A 22,011-nucleotide genomic window follows, 5' to 3' on the forward strand; every position below is an offset into this window, starting at 1 on the left:
ACTGGTCAATTGGGCCGTTCTCACGCAGAGACCACCAAAGGACGTGTCGAATCGTGTCTGGAAAAGGAAAGCCGGAGTAAGATCTCCACTGGAGAAAATATGGGAGTGGAGTATCGAAAAAGTGGAGAGACAGAGCTCTGTCGATCGCGGCGGTTGACGGCTTTTGATCGGGTTGCGCGGCTTCTGCAGTCTTGTGTGCAGGTTCACGTGCTTGGTTGTGCTTGGTAGGACTTGTTTTGTATGCACAGTGTGTGGGTTTGTTCAATTATAGAGAATAGTTGGCTGATGGTTGTGCCTGCAGAGACAGAGAGAACGACATGGTACTGAGCGGAAGCGTATAAGGTTATGGACAATATCTGTCAGCTACTATATCTAGTACAATGTGCTGTATAATGCATTGTGGTTCTATTTCTCACTCTGATCCTCCCGAACACCTCTTCTTGCTGGTCTATTCTTGCCAAAATATCGGGCTCTCACCTTTCTCTGCGAGGTCCTCGTCTATTAGCGGTGGTCGCTTCTGTATCGATAGGCGGGGCACCAACGAGCTTAGTTTACTGCGTCGACGGCGGAGACCAGCAGTATCAAGACCAGCCTCCTGTCTACTTCGAGTAGAAGCCTCATCTCTCGAAGCATATTGCCCACTCTTCGAGTTTGGACCTTGTGTGGGCGTATGAGCACGAGAAGGTGCAGTTCCAGGACAATGTCCATCCTCGGCTGTCTTGAACCTGCTCTGCCTCCGAGGATCCAAAGGCGGAGGAATTCTGCTCTGCTTTCGAGGATCCAAGGGCGCAGGAATAGCAGACTCACGAGTCATCGGCCTGTCGCTTATAGGAGAACTCGCATCTGACATATACCCAGATCCAAGCCAGTAGCCCAACTTCTCAGAGACCCATCGAGTAACAGACTCTGCTGTCGAAGGCCGCTCAGCCTGAGAGTTGTGCCACGGATTGTAGTTTGACCACGATCTTGCGGGAGCAGGCCGACCATTGCTTTGCTCATCTTTGATCTCATTCCTACCCATATGCGTAGGACTCGGTTCCGAAGGACTGGTTTCTTCTCTGATACCGACAGGTCCATTTCGCAGTATAGTTCCACGCAAACTTTCTGTCCGGTTGCTCCATGATCCCGATGACCAGGATTGATCTGATGACCATGATCGATCGCTCCTTAGCTGGGATGTCGTCTGGCGCTGCAAAGTGGGAGCATTGGTGTGACTTTTGGCTACACTATCTTCCCGCGTCGAGCCTGATCGAGCACCGCCAAACAGATTGCGCAGCCAAGTAGCAGCCCTTTGGAGAGGAGGCCTTCGTGGTTGTGGTTGCGGATAAGTGATTGGGGCACGGTTGATGATTACATCGCCGTCGTAATCAGATACGGCCCAATCGTCAAACCTCCTACTGAGCTCTCTTTGTCGGTGTCTGGCGGCACTCTCTAGTGCTCTTACCCATAGCTGTGCCTGGTCTGCTTCGCTGCTCTCTGGAAATTCCCTCCGAGTCTTTCTGAGCCACTTCAGCGCGCGTGCATCACTTTTGTGGATGGAGTCCGGAGAGTACGCAAACTGTGTCAGCGCAACGTAGAAGTAGCATCGTGCCACGGTGCCCTTTGCAACTACTTTCTTGTGTTGCTGAGCTAGGGCAAGAGCATTTCGTGCAGACCTTGTCAAGCCTGCGCACTCGTAGTCTGCCAGATCTGTCTTGCTTTTGCCTTGTCTCAAGGCCAGTAAGCAAGGTGTCAGCATAATGTTGACACGAATCTCGACGGCAAGAGCACGAATGGACTGATCATCAAAACTTGAGAAGCCGTCAGGTGTTCCAATGCTGCGCGTCATTGGCGGTCGACCCCAGCTGCCAGATGTGTATAGGCTTCGACGAGCGCCCCTCACTTTAATCGGGCTGGTTGTACCGGAGGCTGCTTCTCGAAAGATTTCCTGTTGCGGTGACTGCTCCATCCACGGGAATGATTTGCGAGGAGCAGATGGAGAATTACCCATGAAGAAATCGTGCCGGAAATTCGGTGGAGTATGAGGGCTGGCTGCTTCCAGCTCGGGCTCAAGTTTGGGTCCTCCGATGTTGATACCGATCTCATCATCGTCACGGTGAGTCCGCATCCTGGCCTCGCGTTCGCTTTTATAAGAATCGCCTCTTCGTGGTTTTGAGGGCTTTGCAAATTTGTTGTATGTCCAAGTGCCAGATCCTCGTGCATGCTGGCCATGATCATCTTCGCTTTCCCCATGCCAACGACCATTGCTACCTGAGCCTTGATTGTCTTCATATCCATCGCCCAGCGTCTTTGAGTCTATCTCATGTCTTGATCTCCTTCTCTCATCCTCATCTTCAGAGCTTGAAGCATATTTCGACTGTGCGAACTCTCTCTGCTTCCGGGATATGTCGGGGTTGATGTGCGACATTGCGACTGTTCTGCGTGGAATGTGTGCCCTGCTCCAACAGCAGAGTGCACATTTTCGCGAAGTACTACACCTACTTGTTCTTTGTTCATATCCTATAGCTTCGCCGCATATGGTCTTCTTTGTCACGCATGGCTATGCTCTTTGAACTTGAGCTCTGATTCATAGTTAGCTAACGAGACTTTGCAAAATCGTCTCCAAACGCTGGAGGATGTTCCGCGGTAGGCGCTTGCACGCATTGCAGCACTTTGGACCAGCTGGAAGAAGTCCTCGACCCTGCGGTCGCGACTGCCTCACGGCACGAGACAGCTGCAGACACAGCAGCACTTTGCCAACGACACTTGTCCTCCTGCTCAAGGCTCGGCCGTCGGAGCGATGGAATGATTGTTCGTCTCTGCAAGCACGTCAACGAGTGAAGTCAGAACAGCCGCTGGCATCATGCCGGTGCTTCCTCCGCCTCCAGCACGATGGCGAAGCCAAAGGCAAAAGCACAAGCAGTTGGTTCGATGGTTCGTCATGCCGCACAGATCCTGAGCATGGACTTCCCCATGCTTTCCCTATGCCACGAGGATCGTTCGTGTTCGCATGTGAGGAAAAGAAGGTTGAATCCTGAAAGTTTCGTTCAGAAGAAGAGCCGTGCGAGGGACTGGTGCCACCGATGCCATCACTTTCTGTGCATCGATCTCATCCGACCATCGCGACATGCTCCTGTCGTCATGTTCAACAATGAGTATTACTCATGCGTTCCGCGGCGTGAGTAGAGAACTCGTTGAATGCGACAAAGGTTCGTAATACTTGTCGTAATGCAGCCAGTTCCTGCCGCAGCACGCGCAGGGTCCCAAAATAGGCCGCAGATACTTTTCCCAAGCGACCGCTGCAAGCACGCTGCACAACAGGAACGCATGAAGCAGTCTTACTACGTCGTGCATATGATGAGCAGATCCTTGGGCAGTAACGCACCAGCGAGCACGACTAAGATAGGGCTGAAGAAGGCAACACCGAAACGTTTCACATTTCACATGCAAGAGAGATGACTCAAACGTCTTCCTGTGATGAGACCCAACAGCTTGCATATCCGCGAGCACAATTGTTGCGATTGCGATCCTTCAGCAGCAGGAAGTCTCAGCCGCGGCGGCTACAATGCACGTCTTGTGCATGAAGATGGCCGCCCAACCCACTACGCACTGTCAGGCTCGAAACACACCGCAACAGCAACAGCAACAGCAACAAGACGACCGGTGAATCCAGGAGAAGAGAAGGCAACAGAGCTGAAAACACCGAGAAGAAAAGAATCACCTGTCATCTAACAAATCACCACGCAAGACACTATCTTCTCCTTTCGGGCCAGCGCAACAGCCGCCCTACACGCGCTCGCTCGCCTTGCCGCCCGCCGCCTTGCATGCTGCGAACACCCCCCCAAACACAGCAGCACAGCAGCAGCACAACATCACAGCGCATCACATCACATCCGCACCCGCCGAACGGTGCCGCTCCTCGGGGAACCACAAAGCAAGGTCACCCCCTCATCACGATAGACAAAGTTACAAAGTACTTCGCCTTTCCCCAATTCGCCCATCGCAGCTCGCCTCTGCGAGCGGAAACCGTAAAAGAGGGTGTGGTGCTGTGCAGCTGAAGCAGGCAAGTTCCCAGTTCGTTGGAACGTGGGATCGTCGCTGCTTAATCGAACGCCCACTCTCTGCTGCTTGGTGCAAGATTTGAATACATCGTATGAAAGCTGTGCAGTGCAGAGGTTCATTCGGAGACCGGAACACTAAAGAACTAGTGATGATCTAGATGTTCCAGAATACCCAAGGTTCTCACATGTTCTAGAAGTACAATAAGGTAAGCCGGACTTCTGCGCGACCGCGACCGCGCGAGAAGCGACCGCGTGTGCATGGTGGCGGACAAACTTTCCTCTCGCTCCGCGATTTGCAGGTACACTACAGTAGTAGAAACGAGTCTACTCTAGTCTTGTCTCTCGCAAACCGATAAAATGTAAGGGTAAGAGAAAGTGTCTCAGATGGTACAGCATCAGTGCGTTGCAGCATCTGGCGTGGCATGGCAAACACGTGCTGTTGGATCTTGCAGCATAAGCGTAACGGGCAGGTTACAGTAGTAGGGTTCCAAAAAGCACGCGTTGCGCGGAACGACTTCAGCATCTCCGAACGACCGACAGGAGCGTCACGGGTTGTGATAGTGATGCGCGGAGGAAAGCGCTTGGTATGCGATGAGGTGTGACGAGAGAAGGATGGAGAAGAGGGTGTAGTGGAAGAGGACGAGAGGCAATATTCAAAGTGTTTTTTGTGATAAATCTATGCTGTCTAGCAGCCAATCTGCTTTCTAGAAAATGATAAAATAAATTGATCAAGTGACCAAGAGGTGGGAGAGACCTCACCTCATGTCCTCAGCAGTAAAACAGAAACAATAAACGATAGCCCAAATTTCCATCCCAAAAGTTTTCCGCACAGACAAACACCGTACTATGTCGCAGCAAAGGGGTATATCGCTGATAACAGGAATCAACAACTTTTTGCCTTCCAGTTTACTCTCTCATAAAAAAGAGTGGTACGCCGCCCCGCCCGTAGCCCAAGAATGCCAAAGCAGTGATGTTGGAAACAATGATGATGGTGAGGATGAGATGACAAAACAGTGCTTCTTCTGCGCAGCGCTCAAAACGATGACTCATAGTTCTCGTCGGGAAGTCATCGGAGACAAACAACAAAGAACACCATGCTGAACCCAACCCGCCCCATGCATCCAGCCAGCCCTGCCCAGTGTTTCCTGTATCTCGTGCGTGAGTGACCAAGATAGATATTATTCGTACAGCGTTCTTGTCCGGTTTCAAGATGTTTTGATGTTCGGAAAGAAGAACGTAAGATTGATGATGATTCGAGCGCCGCCTGAAGAGATCCAAGTGTATGACTCCAGTATGCTCCGTAAAAAGTGTTCCGTGTATAAAACCAAGATTGTTGGTTGGGTATCAGAAGGCGAAGTCGCGATGCGATGCCGATGACGAGGCGCCACCAAAAGGGGGCGATGCCAATAAACTCCAAAAGCCAGTTTGCCACTCCAGGCAGCAGCGGCGTCGTGTGAGTCGCTGTCACCGAATGTGTGTGTGTTTTCTATTTGCCAGGATTGCGAAGGATTTCTTCGCAGTTGGCGTCGAACCGCATGCTCCATAGACGCATGCCGGTCATCAACTTCTCCGTGCGCTCCAGCTCCCTGTCACGGCCAAAGATGGTGTCGACAAACTCGCTTCCACTATCCTTGCCCATCGTGACGTTCTTTGAGCCGCCGCTTGCCTTCTTTGCGGCCTTCCACATGTAGTTTTCGCAGATTTTGAGAAGCTTGTTGAAGCGTTGCCATAAGCGCTCACCTGACTCGAGGAAGTCGTCGACGAGGTCGCGTGACGCTTGTGATCGGATCTTGGGCATGATGTCCTCGGCACGACGGACCTTGTGGGCGAGTTGGATGAGCAGGAGCCACATCTCGCCTGCGACCTCCGACATGGGTGTGGCTGGGCCGTAGAAGAAGACGGTCCAGTCATAGATCCACTTGCCGAGAGAGTTGGCGTCAAACACGGATCCTAGCAACAGGATTGGCTCTTCGGTGGGATCCCAGTTCTTGTATGAGTAACCGGCGGGAATGCCAGCGCGACGCGCATCCTCCTCTGTTGCCTTGGGTGGCGGCTTCGTGGCAGTGCTTGGCCGGCGTGGAGGTGGAGCGTGGGCAGTCTTGGGGCCATGCGATGCTCGTCGTGGTCGAGGAGTCTGTTCGGTGTCTGCAGCCGGAGTGTAGATTGGAACCTGATCGTAATAGCGGTGATCAGTACGTGCGTCGTGATATGTGTATGTGTGCTTGTATGGCGGCGGGCGCGGCTCATATCTCTCGTAGCGTGGCAAATCCTCATAGGAGCGGTCGTAGTAGTACTCGTCGTACTGCGGCCGCGAGGAATAATGCTTGCTACTCGAGTACGTGCGCTGCTTGCTGTGGTCGGTAGGCTGACGATACGAGTATCGAGCGCTTTCCCGCTTACGATCAGAGCCACTTACATAGTCGGTCTTCCGCTGAGGTGTCGATTGAGCAGAAGTATGGTAAGTGGGCTCTGGTGTCGAATAGCGGCCGGTCGCGTAGTATGAGGTCTTGCGGGGAGTCGGCGTCGTGCTGTATGAGTAGTTGTACGCGGTCGTACCATCGCCGGTCGCTCGTCGGGCGTGTCCTTTCGATTGCCCAGAGTAGGAATAGTTTCTTGGTGAGTAGTACGCATACCCTCCGGCCGGCGGTGGTGTTTGCGGAGGCGTGCGATAGTACGAGCCGTAGCCCGGCGGAGGCACCGGGTAGCCTGCTGTCTGGAAAGTTGCCATCGATGGACGATGGCGAGGCGTCCAGACGCGCCTCAAGTCGTTATTGTGGTCTCGTTGTTGACTTCCAGGGGAGCCCGGGTGCGCTCACGCTCTATCTGGGGCCGTGAGGTCGGCAGTGTGGCAATGGAGGACGAGAGGCGGCGGAAAATCGAGTCGCTTCGTTCCTTTGTCGGTACATTGAGAGGTTGTGTTGATGAGACTTGAACAGTACAAGTCTGGACGAGATCCAAGAAGACCTCGTGATGCGACGTGATGTAGTGGTAAGTCTTAGTAATTGCGCTTGGTGTGGCCTAGAAGGTCCTGGTAGAAGGGATCGCGCTGAGCGAAGAGGAGAGGTTGGGTATGTAAAGGCTAACTCCCTTGCAGCGCATGGGCCTCGGGCGGATCGTGGCGCAGACACACACGATGCGAATTTTGCCTTGTCGGTGCGGTGACCAATAAACGCTTGGTGAAATTAAAGTGCGCTGGGCCTGGGTCCTGAAATAAAGCGATAGGGATGTGCGCTCTGGCAGTGAGTCGCAAAGGTTTGGCTGGGAGTGGGAAAGGGTGACGGACGGGGAAGCTTGGATGCAGGAGGCGGATGCGCGCAAGACATGGATGCCCAACAACGGACGAACAGCTCGTAGCGAAGGCCTCGCTCGGCCCGGCACCGTGTGCGTCAAGGCTGCACCGCTAGCCCAGCCTCGTCGCCGGCGCGCTGAGCGACGACGAACTCTGATTCACGATGATGAGGTACTGTACCTGTTCGTGCGACGAGGGTACCAACAGCCGCCGTGCGATGCGCTGAGCTGAACTGAACGGCGCACTCAGCCTCGCCGTCGCACACGAATCCATCCGCTGAACGAGATGCGGGTGGCACCTTCCAGCACCGTCCGCCGCTCTCGTAAGCGTGGGTGGTGGCGGCGATGATCTGCCTGGCACGAAACACACGGCCGTTCCTTTTTGGACCGCCGCCCGCTGAACCTACATCGAACCTTTGCGGACGCGTTCACGTCTGCTGTCCGGCTCGTCTACTTTTGCATGCCAGTTCGTAGTTCGTACACATCACTACTGGTCTGATGCAGCAGCGTGATGAAAAGGCTCGCGGGCGAAAAGGAAGCATGGCAGACAGCGCCAGCGCAGCGCCATGGCCCAATCAGTTCCTGCAGACTGCGAGCGGGATGTGCATGCAAGCTCTCGACACCACGCACGCACGCACGCACGCCCACTCGCGCTGCCGAGCACCTCGTGGTCTGTTCCCTCGTCTCCGTCTCTGTTCTCACATCCGACACGCCGGCCCGCTTGCCCAAAACAGAGTTGGAGTCTTCACTTCCCCGAGACCTCCACCGCGTTTGCTGCCAACGGTCATCGCAACGACCACCGCTCGCAATACTTCGCGCCGTCTGCTGCCCTGCGTGTGCGTGTCGCAGCGACCCCTCTCCGCTCCACCCCGCCCGCGCAGGCGAGCTCTCCTCTTTCGCTTTGCGACAGCTCACAGCTGTCATCTACTGTGGATGCTACCACTGGTCCACGGGGTGACGTTGAGTTGGAACGGACTCATATCGTGCATGCGACCAGCAGCTCCCCATCCTGGCCACCACGAACAGCGCAGCAAGCACCACCATGCACGATTCCGCGCGTAGTCGCGATGCATCGATCCTTCCCGTCCGTGATTGGACCACACATTCCAAACGCACCGCGCTAGCAATTCTCCAGCCTGGGATTCGCTCCGTGCACTGCGTTAACTCCCAAACTGCCCGTGCCAAGTATACCATTTTCCTCACATAAACAGGGCGGTGGACGTCCTGCGCACATGCGGTGTGCGCAGCAAAGCTGGGTAGCTCGTGAAAACTCTTCCAAGCTCCACCAACACCGCCAGTACCGCTTGCTCAAGCGCTCAGCAGGTGCAGAGATGCAGCCTGAATCTCCGATGCAGTCGCCCATCGCTGAACAGCACCCAGGAATTGTCCGTTGCAGCCTGGTGCAACAACATGTGGCAGAAAACACCGCAGCCACACATCGTCGTCAGCCCAGCGCCGTCGCTCGGCAACGAGGCAGTGGAGCTGAAGGGCGAGCTGGCGTTGACCAGGCTGCCAGGCGTGTCTGGACAGCACTGTCTCACTCTGCTGCAATCGCACTTCGGAAATATTACTTCGTGCTACCGACCTTGCGGGATCACGCAGCTGTCACGCACTCTTCAGGTCATTCTATATTGGATTTGTGCGACTCTTCTCCTCGCGTCGCTGCAGGGATTTGCAGAACAGGGTCGACATGCCGCAAGCAAGGCTTTCCACACAAAGCAACATCTTCACGTTCGTGCCACCAGACCTGTGGTACCCAAGATCAGATGGAGATCCAATACAAGCCTCTGCCCGCCACAGTGAAGCGCACTGCGGAGTCAGCACGGGTTCCGTATCTGGCGCATGCCACTCTCGTGCACGCGGATAGCAATGTTCCTTCCGTGATTCGATATCGATGGTGAGCGAGTGGTGCCTGGTTGGACAGACACTGCAAAATCCGAAACATGGTACGGGTCAATCACCAGGTACCGGCTGCAACCTTTTGGTATGGCACGAGGCTGTCACATTGGACGAGTGGTCCTGCAAAAATCCGCGATTGGCGCTCATGACCTCCGCATTGTGCGTCCGTCGATCTGGAGGACCACGAGAATATCGAAAGGTAAGAGAACTCCACGGGTCATGCTCAGACATGTGCCTCCTCCAATACGAGCCAGTGGGTGAGATGTCAGCCTCATCGATAAGCTTGTAGCTCGCCGCACAGCGTACGCCTTCCAGAAGAATTGTACATTTGTCCAACTGCACCTGCCGTGTTTGGACTGCCCTGATTCCACGACATTATTGAGTAAGATCTTTCTCCCACATCTGGTGCGCTCAACGGTCCGCTAAAGGCAAACATTTTGCTCGTACCTGTCGAACCACGGATCACAAATACAGCCTCTCAGCTCGGATTGCAACGACGAATTCGGGTATTCCGATCGTCCATGCTCCCGTCGCTCCGCAGGCAGCTCTGTGAGCACACCGAAATTCCGCTGGCGCCGGGTTTCAAGTACCTTATTGCTCCTCAACGGATTTCCTGCTGCAGACCGGACTACACACCACTGATGGACACTCCGACCAAGGCCAGTCCATGCTACCTTGTATTGCTTACTCGTACTTTCTCAACTCAACTGTGCACAGCCACACTTCAGTCACGTTAAGTCGGAGTTCTGTCCGGAACGTACTGAGTCGCCTCCCAGCCTTATTCAACATCAAGACTTGCCACGCGTCGAAGAACTTTCCGAAAAGCTGCACAGGCTGTGGCGAGCGAACTCAGCACGAAAAGCTTGAGTCGAGCCTTTGGAGCCTTGAGCAAGCGAGGCGGAGCTTTACCGACATTAGGTCGAGTTCTGAAACGAGTCGACGACTCAGGAGAAGAAGGTTAGTAACCCTGTGCCTGTATGCGTACTGCCCGAGTGGCAAGATCGCGCAATGCACATGGGACGCACACGAGGTAGGCGATTACATTTCGTTAGTGTCGCGTCTGTTTGTCCTAACACTTCATGTCAAAAGTTCGCGGTCTCCGTGGACGATGACTGGCCCGCGGGAGCCGTACGGAGCATTTTAACATGTTTCTGGACTCAATTCAGCACATGTTCTCCAAAACACTTCAGGCATTCGAAGGCATGGTCTTCTCCAGTGTCTATCTGCGATGGTGGCGCTTCTGGGCCTGTCGTTTTCCATTTTTCGGTAGCAATCGTCTACTAAGATCGTGTCGTTGGTCAAGAGCCCTTGCACCATTACCCATTGTTCGGACACATGTCCTATCGTCCGAGTCGAGCAATGCAGGTCGAGCGCCTTTGGTATGGAACCACAGCTACCGAATCCGGGCAGTTATACACTTCTTCAGAAATGCCCTGACGAGACGGCGTGTCTACCACTTTCCAAACTTACATCGTATTGTACGGTCCTTCCTTCTCCATAATTTTGTTGTGAAGCATAGTAGCCCACAAACAAGCAGGTGTCTACAGAGAACACAGACAAGCTGCACTTCACCGTGTGGTCATTCCTGAGGCCTGCAGAGTAGTGAAGCAAGAAAGTAGGATTTACTTTTTAGGGACTTCTGAGTTTCTTTCCGTGGCCTGTATATCTCTTGGGACCAGATAGCAGGAGCGGAAAATGAAGAATGCAGTGTATTTCGAATATTCCATTCATCTATCTCTTTCACTCTCTCATCCCAAATTAAACTCACTCGCACCACCCATTTTCCTCGACATCTGCTGCATCTTCCTCTTCGCAGCCTCCGCATCCGTAACCTCCGCAACATCCTCCAACGCACCCGCCGACCGCTTCCCATCACTCTTCCCACCATTCTTCGCAGCAGCATTTGCAATCGCCTGTGCCTTCCCTTTCTTATCCTTCCCAACCCCCGGCCTCGCCCCAGGAACTCTAATCGCACCAGGCTTATCTCTCAGCGCAAAAGCCTTCGCCAAATGTCCCAAATGCAACTCCTGCATATTAAAAATCCCTCGTTCGGCAGAAACATGCGTCGCATAAGCTCTCACATGCGATTGAAAAGCTCGTCGTGCCTGCTCCAAATGTTTCGGATTTTCAATCGCCCATCTCTCAATATCTAATTGAAAATCCGTTGCGATTTGTTCCCATTCACGGCCTTGTACCACTCCACTCGTAGGAGAGAAGCCCTTGCGAAGTAATTCCTCCGCATCGTGGCGAGTGAGATTTTTCGGTTTGGATTCTTTCAGGATTTCAATGTAGCCTTCTTCGCAGCCTGGTTGGAGGAAGATCATAGCGCGGCCGTCGCGGCCTGCGCGTGCTGTGCGGCCTATGCGGTGGAGGTGGTCGTCTTTGCTGAAGGGGGGATCGTATTCGATTACGAGGTCGACGTTAGGGAGATCGAGACCGCGGGCTGCGACGTCGGTGCAGACGAGGACGGCAGGGTCTTCGGTTGTGGAGAAGGCTTTGAGGGTGCTGGTTCGAGTTGCCTGTTGAAGGGAGCCGTGGAGGCGGTAAATTTTGATGTCTCCGGAGTCGCGGCTGGAGATTGAGGTCGAGGTGCCTTGGGTGCGGGTTTCTGCGATTGTGGTTCCTTGAGCGATTTTGTTCTTGTCGGCTGTGGAGGTGCTGTGTTTGCCTGGTTTGTGTTGTTTTGCTATGCTGGGCTGTTCCTCTACTGTGGATGCTGTTTTATCGCCTCGTGTGAGAAGTTCGAAGTGGAAGTCTACGCTGTCTGCACAGCTCATGAAGACAATGCACTTCATTACGCTGCCTTTGCGTTTGAACTGTTGTTTGAGCGTTGCAACCAGTGTGACGAGTCTTTGTTTTGGTGGGACGACGGCATAACTCTGCTTCAGCTGCGCTGGTGCAGAGAAGTTGTTCTCCTCAGTCTCGCCTTCTGTCTGTGCCGTCGATCCGTTGTCCACAGCTATTGATACAGGATCTTTTAGCGAGATAGCGCGTAGCTGTTCTACATTGGATTTGATCGTGGCCGAGCAGAGTACTGTCGTTCGCTTCTCCGGTAGGCCTGAATCCTTGATTAGCTTCCATTCTTTCACCGGCTTGGTAATCGAACACCAAAAGTACTTACCTGGCGGCGGCTGTTCCACTCGCTTCCTCGAGCGTAGATTCAGCACACTGATGATTTTCTGGATATCTTGCTCGAAACCCAGCTCCATGAGACGATCCCCTTCATCCAGAACCAACCATCGCACCATTGACAAGTCCAATGCTTCCGTATGTTCCAAATGATCGGCCATACGTCCTGGCGTGGCGACAAGGATGTTAAGACCCTTCCTGACGCGGGACTTCTCACTCTTCTTGTTCTCCCCTCCCACAACAGTCCCGCCAACAATCCAGTGATAGCATGACAGAAGTGAGTCGAGTACACTTGCTATTTGTCGAGCGAGTTCGCGTGTAGGAGCTAGCACGATGGCAAATAGTCCGCTATGTCGATCGAATTTGCCTCCTTCGTCCTTCATGCGTTTCGAGATAAGTGAGATTCGCTCGATGATTGGAAGAAGGTATGCCAGCGTCTTTCCGGAACCAGTTTGCGCTTGTATGAATGCATCAGTATTCTCGGAGACCAGTTGCGCTACTGCCTTTCGTTGAATGGCGGTGGGAGCAGTAATCTTCAGCTTGTTGAGCAGGTGAGAGGCCAGTGTGGATGACAGTCCAAGGGAGGTAAACTTGGCCGTCTCATCGTTGGCAAGAGGTGCATTACTCGCTTGCACTTCTTCGTCTTGAATTTCTGGCTTTGCTTCGCGTGGCGCGGTGGCCGATTTGTTGAAGGAGAAAAGCGAGGAGATAACTTGGCCGTCCTTGGTCTTCGGCAAGACATCGTGGCCAACCCGAGCTCGTTTTGCTGGTCGTTCGGCAAAGCGGTCTTTGTTCTCATCTTGAGGAATAATTTTCGAGGGTTTGACACTCGCATCGTCGGCTTGAGAGGCTCGTTCCTGGGCCTTTTTGCGTCCATATTCGGCCGATTTCCTGGCGGTCAGACGGTCCTTCCAGCTTCCGCCTTTCACTTTTGTTCTGGGCACAGTAAACGCATCGCTCGGCAGCTCAAAATTGAGCATCAACCCATCGTCGGCCATGATGAATATGCGATGCGGTTTGTGTCTGCAGCACTGCTGGCCCAAGTCGACTTTTTCGAGAATCTGCCGCCAGGGTGCAGCACTAGCGCCAACCTTAAATCACAGAGCAAGGTCATAGCTCGCCTCGATCCAATGCTCACGACTCCGCCGTAGACATGAGGATGTTCCACTTCGTCCAGAGGGAATTGAGTCATCGGGGCCACCATGGAGCTGCGTAGAGCGCGACACTTATTCAGACATTCCTCTGCTTAGCCACTTACTCAAGTCACCCCGTCGTCCGCCTCACAATGCTCGCCCGATCGATCACCCACGCTCTCAAGCCCGTCCGACCCATTGTGCCCGCGCTGAGCACCCTCTCACGAGCTATCCACGTCTCTCGCAATGTTGCCGATATACGTCAGCGACGTCGTTCGCTGTTGCTTGGAGGAGAGACAGTCGGTCTCGTGCCCACTATGGGCGCCCTCCACGCAGGACACATTTCTTTAGTACGAGCCGCGGCAGCAGAAAATAGCAAGGTCTTCGTGTCGATATACGTGAATCCGACACAATTCGGCGTAAACGAGGACTTGGACAGCTACCCGAAAACTTGGGAAAGCGACATGGAGAAGCTCCAGGTACTCGACACCGAATTGAGTAAGAATGGGCAGGGCAGGATTGATGTGGTGTTCGCCCCTACAACCAAGGCCATGTATCCTACACTGCCGCCGGACTCAAGCATACCCGGTCAAGGCTCCTTCGTCACCATCACACCGCTGGGAAACTTGCTCGAGGGCAAGAGCAGGCCTGTTTTCTTCCGCGGCGTAGCGACAGTCTGTATGAAGCTGTTCAACATCTGCCAGGCAGACCGCGTGTACTTTGGGCAGAAAGACGTGCAGCAGACTGTGGTAATCAAGAGGCTGGTCAAGGACTTCCATTTGGACACAGAAGTGCGCATTCTGCCTACAGAACGAGAGGCAGACGGGTTAGCCATGAGCAGTAGAAACGTGTATCTTGGCGAGAGGAGAAGGACGACTGGCATTGTGCTGAACAAAGCTTTGCGAGCTGCTGAGGCTGCATATGTCAAGGGCAAGCGGATGAGGGACGAGATCCTGGCGCATGCCTGGGATGAGGTGAACATGAGACAGTTGGAGCAAGAAGAGAAGGCAGAGACTGAGCGAGCAATGTTTGAAGTGGACTACATCTCACTCGCAGATCCGGATACTATGGAAGAGGTGGACAACGTGGACTCAAGCCGGGGCGCCATCCTCAGCGGCGCCGTCAAGATGCTCCCACTGGAAGCTACTCAAGAAGGAGAGAGGCTGGGCTTGGGAGACGACAAGGTGCCCGTGCGGCTAATTGACAACATCGTGTTGTCACCGAAAGTGCCTTGAAGACATTGGCATCGATATCAAGTGCTCAGGACTGCACACGCAATCGCTCGCACATGCCACATAGGAGTGGCATACACCTGGCTGACCATCGTTGGTCGTGCAAGAGCATGCTTCACGTGTCCCGGCACAAACGTCTCGCAGCTCATGAGGTGATCATTGCCTGTCTTCCAAGCCGCTACCAAATGCATGAAGTCGATACCGCTGCAAGGCGTATGAGAGATGGCACAAGCAGATCAAGCCAGAGCGCGCTTTTGCTCGCGTCTGCTAAGATGTCGATGCTGCGCGTGGTTGGAGGATTGCCCACATGTTCGGTCCTCCAAACTTGCGGCAGCTGAAGATTAGCTCGACCACCCGAGCAGCTGCGAGCTGCGACCACGCTATCAAACGGCATGTTGCAATTGTTGCAACTTGAAGACCTCAGAGGGCCGAGTCTGGCCCGCTCCATTGCGCACAAAACTTGATTCTATTCTACCTCGTGCTTGGATAATCGAAAATTTGTTTGACACCGATCGAGCAGTTGAGGCGATATGATAGCGGTCAGCCACGTTTCCCGGACACTACATGAGGGGTCTGCAATAATATCTCGTCGACTATAAGCTCTTCAGCTTTCCCGTGTAGCCAGTGAAACAGTGATGACAGAAGGTTGCACAGCAAAGCCTTAACACGAGCCATTGCTTCACACATGCGATACGATTCACAAGCTTCACCTTAGATATGTGTAGATCTATGCATATAGACGCAGAGCCGCAAGAAAAGGTTCCAACCATTACGACGTGGCACATCAATTCCCCAAACAGGACAGCCCACTTTTTGAGCTACCGTACATCATGCATCACCATCGTCAACGTCCGACCCCAATTTTTCTCCGCATCACAATGTCCTCGGAGGTGTCGGTCAAGCATACAGGCTGTGGAGTATATGTCGGAGCGAAGTACAGAAGTTGATTCTGGAAACTTGCGACTCTGGCCCTTGAATTCTGGAATGAGCTGATGCAGCACGCCGACACACTTACATTTCTACATTTCTCACGATGTTAAGTGAGAACCCCTCAATAACATCCGGGCAGAATGGAGTAAGATCACATAATGCCAGAAAGACATCTCTGCTAGAAATAATTGACACCTCCAACCCAGACCTTCTCCCAAAATGCCCACCACCACCATGAAACCACCCCAAGTTCTCCCTCCTCAGACAAACAACCAGTCGAAACACACCCACCCGACCCCTCAACCCTCGAATCCGACCCCTCAAACAATGCATCTCCAGATCCAAAAGAAACCCGCCACATCCTCCGCCTCATCGACCTCCGCCTCCTCCCCATCCTCGCCGCTTTGTACTCCTTCGCCCTAATCGACCGCACCAACCTCGCCAACGCACGCGTCGCAGGCGCAAATTCCGACCTCGGTCTGGACGTCGGAGAACGCTACTCCATCGTAACCATGATGTTTTTTATTCCTTATATTTTATTCGAATTACCGAGTAATATTCTACTACGAAAAGTTGGACCTGCGGTTTGGTTGAGTGGGTTGGCGACGTTGTTTGGGGTTGTGAGTTTGTGTTGTGGGTTTGTGGGGGATTGGACGGAGTTGTTGGGGTGCAGAGTTGTGTTGGGGGCTTTGGAGGCTGGTGAGTTCGATTTTTGTAGGAGGGGGATGGGGGAGGGAGAGGGAGGAGATTTTTGGCTGACTTGATGTGATGTTTAGGTTTTTATCCGGGCTGCGTATATCTTCTGTCGTGCTGGTATGTGCGATATGAGATTCAGAAGAGATTTAGTGTGTTCTATATGGTTGCTACGTTGGCTTCTGGGCTGGCGAATGTGCTGGCTTATGGGTTGAGTCAGATGGAGGGGACTGCAGGGATTCGAGGGTGGAGGTGGATGTGAGTCTTCTTTCATTCGTTTTACTACGGAGGAGGTGTACGCGGCTGACGATGTTTGTGTGAAGCTTCATTATTGAGGGTTTGATCACAGTCGCACTGGGACTGGTGTCAGTCTTCATCATCGTACCCTTTCCTGACAAGGCGACGAAGAAGGGCCTGTTCGGACGGAAGCCTTTCTTGTCGGTGCGCCAGGCCAGTATCGTGCTGGCACGCCTCGAGAAGGACAGAGGAGATGCAGTTTCCGATGAGATGACGATGAGGAATATCCTTCGCTGCATCTGCGATTGGAAGGTCCTCGAATGGGCGTGGCTCTATCTCATCGCGGCGACAGTGTCCTACTCATTCAGTCTCTTCCTGCCGATCATCCTCCAGAACGATCTGGGATACTCGACTGTACGCGCACAAGTTCTCTCGTTTCCACCGTATGCGGTTGCTGCTCCATGGATGCTCATCACGGCTTGGATTGGTGATCGCTACCGGAAACGCGGCCATCTCATCATCTTCAACAACGCCGTAGCTCTCATTGGTCTGGCCATGATCGGCTTCGCAACCTCGAGTCCACGGGCGAGATATGCTGGTACTTTCCTAGGCGTGGCAGCAGGCAACTCCAATGTTCCGACGATCCTTACCTACATGCACAACAATATCGTTGGAAACACTAAACGCGCGGTAGCGAGCGCAGTCCTGGTCGGAGCAAGCGGGATAAGTGGCATTATTGCTGCGAATATCTTTCGGCAACAAGACGCACCCGGTTACAAGCCCGCCTTGATAACAGTCATTGTTATGAATGCGTCGAGTATCTTGCTCGTGTCAAAGAACTTTTGGCTGTACAGGAAGCTCAATCGGAAAGCGGATCGAGGAGACATCCTGATAGAAGGTCAGCAAGGGTTCAGATTGACACTGTAGTGCGGAGAGAGTGTCTAGCCAGGCGGGAAGTATTTTCCTCGTTGGGGTGAATGCGCGTTCATCGCCACCTGCGCGAACATATCGATAGCGTTGTGGCCTGCAGCATCAAAAGTATGCCCAGCGAAAGACATTGTTATCGTTGTCATCATGAAGTTGACAACAATCGTGCTGCTTCCGATTGGCAAGTGCGGTGGCTTTCCGTTTCGTCATGCGACTCCATGTGACACGATCTGTTCCCACGTGCGGGAGCATTGTGCACACGTAGTGCACGGCGTGCCATCGTCTACCGACCCTATGGCCGTCCATACGTTTCAGCCATCTGCCGGCGTATAGCAGTAGGTCGTACCCCAGCCTGCTTTCTTGAACCATTCGCGCCGGTTGTCAGAACTAGACCAGCCGGCGTGTACTAGTCTGTTGAGAATGCGGAGATGCCGTCATGTTTCAGGTACGTTTTGTGCAGAACGTCCCAAGATAACGATCTGTATGGCAGCAACTATCGCGTCTCTCACTTTTTGGGATTCTCGGCTAAGAAGACCTGGGACTTCATTCCGCTTCGAGGCATTCTGTGCAGATTTGTCTGTAGCGGACATAGCCATCCTACGTCAATGGACATGCTCGGATGCCAGAAGACGACGCCAGAGTCGTATTCATCCCCTCATGTCTCAATGAGGGCAGCGCGGTCGTTCCATGATACCTCCGCAATATCTCCGGAGGCGCCAGTGATGGGATATGAGAGTATCGGAGGGAGGTGCTGCTCCGCGTGCGGATGTATTGTACTCTTGTTGATAGATTACACTATCAGGATAGAAGGTCTTGCTTTCCGCTTTCAGGCATTTCACGCCCTAGTAGTAAAGTACGCAAGTACTTCGTGTCTTGGTCGCGGCCGTGCCTGTTCTACCGCCAGCCCTACAGCCTTCTGTGCCATTCTTCCGAAGTCGCGTGGGGTTCATGTGCGGTCGCAACATGGAGAGACCTGGTTTGTAGGCCTGGAAGAGACGCCAGAGGGAGGGGAAGGCGCGTCTTGAGAGCGACGAGGGTGCTGTGGCTCGCGCGCGCAGGGACTTCTCCAACGCCGTCTCGTGTGGCCCACAGTTGCGGGTTTTGGTAATGTCTGTCGTCCATGTCATTATCTCTCCCAATCATGGCCGTCTCATTATCGTGCAGGTGCCACCGCCGCTGTCAGAGGGCCGCTGCCTTGCCTTGCGTCGGGGGTGGGTATTGGCCTCAGGTGTCTGTTGGCAGTGCTTGAGCGGCCTCTTTTCGTCTTGCGCAGGCTTGCATTGCTTGATGACATAATGCCAAAGGAACCAAGGCGCAGCTTGTGTCCGCAGATGACCTCTCGCGTGCAGCGCCAAGGGCTCAGGCAAGCGCGATGAGGCACACGTTTGTGCACTGGTTGTGGCAGTTGTGCATGGCGCACGCAGCGGTCCTCGACGCCAGGCTCCGCCGTGGTGGGGCATCCCAACACAGCCGTGAGCCTCACCTCTCCAATGAAGCGCCGGTAGCTTTTCGCTCTCGCAGCGCAGCGTGCGCTTTGCAGTGCCTCGCGTCTGGGGATCGGCATGGGGTGTCATCAGCGGCGCCCTCGCTCGCCCGTCCGCTCCACGCATCCAGCATGGCCCAAGTGGTGTTGCAGCGCGAAGGAGCAGAGCCCGCCGTGCCACCAATCGTCGCGGCCACGGCCTGCGGCACGCTATCTCATTCTGCTCTACTGCGCCGCACCATCCTTGCCCGATCGTCTACTGTCGCGTGGGTTCTATTAGATTGGCACCCTGCCCTGCTGCTGCTGCTTTTCTGCTGCTGCTTCTTCCCCCAGACTTGACTGCTCCAAGTGCACGCTCCAGGCACTGACACCTACCGCCGCCATGGGACTGTTCGGCGACAAAGAGAAGGATGGCGACAACTCGTCCGGCAATGGCCCTGACATCGGCGAGGGCTTTTCCGCAGACAACGCCGATCAGCTTCAACGACATCTGGGGAACCGTCAAATCCAGCTCATCGCCATTGGAGGATCCATTGGTACCGCCCTGTTCGTCAGCATAGGCACTGGTCTGTACAAGGGCGGTGCTGCAAACCTGCTGCTGGCCTATATCGTTCAAAGTTGCGTCTTGGCCATGGTCAACAACTGTGTGGCGGAGATGACCACCGCCTATCCCGTATCTGGTGGCTTCATCAGGCATGCGGGTGAATGGGTCGACGATGCCCTTGGCTTCATGGTGGGATGGAATTTGTGAGTTCCGATCGACGATACGTGAGTGTATTGCATTCGCTAACATAGTATACAGCTTCTTTTACGAGGCATTGCTCGTGCCGTTCGAGATTTCCGCCTTTGTCCTCGTCTTGTCCTTCTGGTCTGATAAAGCTACTGAACCTGGTCCCACTGTTGGAATCATCATTGGTGTCATTGCTTGCTATGCGTGAGTCGATACAACTATGCCAATCGATCGCAACTGACACACTCACACAGCTTCATCAACGTCCTCGCAGTCGGAGCTTTTGGAGAAGCCGAGTTCTGGCTGTCCGGCGGCAAGGTTATTCTCATCTTTATGCTCTTCTTCTTCACCTTCGTAACTATGGTCGGAGGCAATCCGCAAGGCGACGCCTACGGATTCCGCAACTGGACCAATGGAGGCGCATTCCGAGAATACATCACGACCGGTGACCTTGGACGCTTCGAAGGATTCTTGGGCGGCCTCACTTCTGCCGTCTTCACCGTCGTCGGTCCCGAATACATTTCGATCGTCGCTGCTGAAGCTATCCGGCCCCGCACTTACATCAAGGCCGCTTTCAAAATGGTCTATGTGCGCTTTGGTCTCTTCTGTAAGTCTACTAACCCGTTCTGGTATATCACTCCAACAGAAACACTAACCATGATGACTAGTCATCGTTGGAGCCTTGGCCGTTGGTATTGTCTGCGGTTCTCGCGACCAAAAGCTGAAGGATGTCGTCGAGGGCGGCGAGGGTAATGGCTCTGCTGCAGCGTCGCCGTATGTCATTGCCATGACCAATCTGGGTATCTCCGTGCTGCCAGACATCGTCAATGCGTAAGACTTCATACCCTCAGATCAATAACGCATATGCTAATGACGCTAGTCTTATCTTGACTTCGATCTTCTCCGCCGGCAACACGTACACCTACTGCGCCATTCGTAACTTGTACTCACTGTCCCTGGAAGGAAGAGCGCCCAAATTCTTGCGACACTGCACAAAGAAGGGTGTCCCGATCTACTGCTTCGCTGTGGTCATGATCTTCCCAATGCTGTCCTTCGTCTCAGTCTCGAGCAGCTCCCGAGTTGCCATCACGTGGTTCTCCAGCTTGGTCACTGGCGGAGGTACGTTGGTTTGCTCGTCCTGTTTCCCAAGGTATACTGACTTTTCCCAGGTCTCATCAACTATGTCACCATGTGCATCACCTACATTCGATTTTACCAAGCGTGCAAGGTCCAAGGTCTCGATCGCAAGACGCTTCCCTACACCGGCTGGCTGCAGCCATGGTGCGCATACTTCGGCCTCGCCTGGATGTTCACAGTCTGTTGCATCTACGGCTACACCTCATACCTACCCTGGAGCACGTCCAACTTCTTCTCGAACTACACGATGCAATTGTTCATCCCACCACTGTTCATCATTTGGAAACTGATCCACAAGACCAAGTGGGTCAAGTCTGAAGATGCCGACCTTGTATGGGAGCGACCGGTCGTCGACGCCTACGAGCAGACATTTATTCATCCTCCGATTGGTTTCTGGACGGAAATGGGCCATCTCATTGGAATAAGGAAGCCAGAGGAGAAGGGCTCGAACAGGAGAGTCAGTATTGTGCCGGACGATGTCATGCATGCGCAAACGAATTTGAATGCACAGCTTGAGAAGCGATGAGTTCACGGCAGATCAGTGAATTTCTTGTAGATACAGCAATTTGCCACGACACGAAGTTGACGAAATGCTCATGAGCTGCTATGCTCTAGTTGAACAGCAGCCTCTGTTGGCAGTATTTCTTTAATTCACTAACAACAGGATGCAGCACAGGTCATCCCATTTTGCTCACAAACAGTCAAGCCGCCCAAGGAACACATCAGAAGCACGACCTCCCTACTCTCGAAGTCTTTTCGAATGTGCGCGCACGATGCCAAAATAACAACCTGCACATCACTCGTGTTCTCTGCGGACTATTCCGACCCCCGATACGAGTCTCGAAATTCCTCCACCGCACCTCATCGGAGCTTCACCCGAAATTGTCCAACTGCCAGCGACATCGCACAACATCACAAATCGCCTCCAACGCACATCGCCACCGCACTGCCCACACTCTCATCGTCCAAAACAGCACAAAATCCGACCTCGCCGCTACGCGCTACGGAACGCTCCCGAACATGGCCCCATGTTGAGATGAGGATCCAAGAGAAAAAGGTTCAACAGCGCCAAGCCATCCTTGAATTTTTCCTAAAACCTTGACCCAGCACATCGCTTACGACCGCCGCCGCCACGTCTTAACGAGCCCGATAT

The 22,011-nt window shown here is 53.7% G+C and overlaps 6 protein-coding genes across 6 annotated transcripts; 3 read left to right on the forward strand and 3 right to left on the reverse strand.

Annotated features, from left to right (window-relative positions):
• Window positions 1-448: 448 nt before the first annotated feature.
• CKM354_000465000 (uncharacterized protein) lies at window positions 449-2,407 on the reverse strand (the record flags this gene model as incomplete). Its single annotated transcript, XM_044799896.1, has 1 exon — window positions 449-2,407. One exon carries the CDS (start codon window positions 2,405-2,407, stop codon window positions 449-451), a length of 1,959 nt encoding a protein of 652 aa, XP_044655831.1.
• Window positions 2,408-5,526: 3,119 nt separating this feature from the next.
• Window positions 5,527-6,768, reverse strand: CKM354_000465100 (uncharacterized protein; the record flags this gene model as incomplete). Its single annotated transcript, XM_044799897.1, has 2 exons — window positions 5,527-6,210; window positions 6,457-6,768. 2 exons carry the CDS (start codon window positions 6,766-6,768, stop codon window positions 5,527-5,529), a joined length of 996 nt encoding a protein of 331 aa, XP_044655832.1.
• Window positions 6,769-10,975: 4,207 nt separating this feature from the next.
• Window positions 10,976-13,354, reverse strand: CKM354_000465200 (uncharacterized protein; the record flags this gene model as incomplete). The annotated part of the gene is made up of 2 exons (XM_044799898.1): window positions 10,976-12,285; window positions 12,349-13,354. The coding sequence occupies 2 exons, from the start codon at window positions 13,352-13,354 to the stop codon at window positions 10,976-10,978; spliced, it is 2,316 nt and encodes a 771-aa protein (XP_044655833.1).
• A 287-nt stretch (window positions 13,355-13,641) lies between these two features.
• CKM354_000465300 (pantoate--beta-alanine ligase PAN6) lies at window positions 13,642-14,724 on the forward strand (the record flags this gene model as incomplete). Its single annotated transcript, XM_044799899.1, has 1 exon — window positions 13,642-14,724. One exon carries the CDS (start codon window positions 13,642-13,644, stop codon window positions 14,722-14,724), a length of 1,083 nt encoding a protein of 360 aa, XP_044655834.1.
• Window positions 14,725-15,754: 1,030 nt separating this feature from the next.
• Window positions 15,755-17,508, forward strand: CKM354_000465400 (uncharacterized protein; the record flags this gene model as incomplete). The annotated part of the gene is made up of 4 exons (XM_044799900.1): window positions 15,755-15,796; window positions 15,858-16,350; window positions 16,428-16,602; window positions 16,668-17,508. The coding sequence occupies 4 exons, from the start codon at window positions 15,755-15,757 to the stop codon at window positions 17,506-17,508; spliced, it is 1,551 nt and encodes a 516-aa protein (XP_044655835.1).
• A 1,865-nt stretch (window positions 17,509-19,373) lies between these two features.
• CKM354_000465500 (uncharacterized protein) lies at window positions 19,374-21,384 on the forward strand (the record flags this gene model as incomplete). Its single annotated transcript, XM_044799901.1, has 6 exons — window positions 19,374-19,738; window positions 19,794-19,925; window positions 19,976-20,328; window positions 20,390-20,552; window positions 20,602-20,840; window positions 20,891-21,384. The coding sequence occupies 6 exons, from the start codon at window positions 19,374-19,376 to the stop codon at window positions 21,382-21,384; spliced, it is 1,746 nt and encodes a 581-aa protein (XP_044655836.1).
• Between the last annotated feature and the right edge of the window lie 627 nt (window positions 21,385-22,011).

This window comes from Cercospora kikuchii (assembly GCF_019650295.1).
Source record: "Cercospora kikuchii DNA, contig_00003, whole genome shotgun sequence".
NCBI lineage: Eukaryota > Fungi > Ascomycota > Dothideomycetes > Mycosphaerellales > Mycosphaerellaceae > Cercospora > Cercospora kikuchii.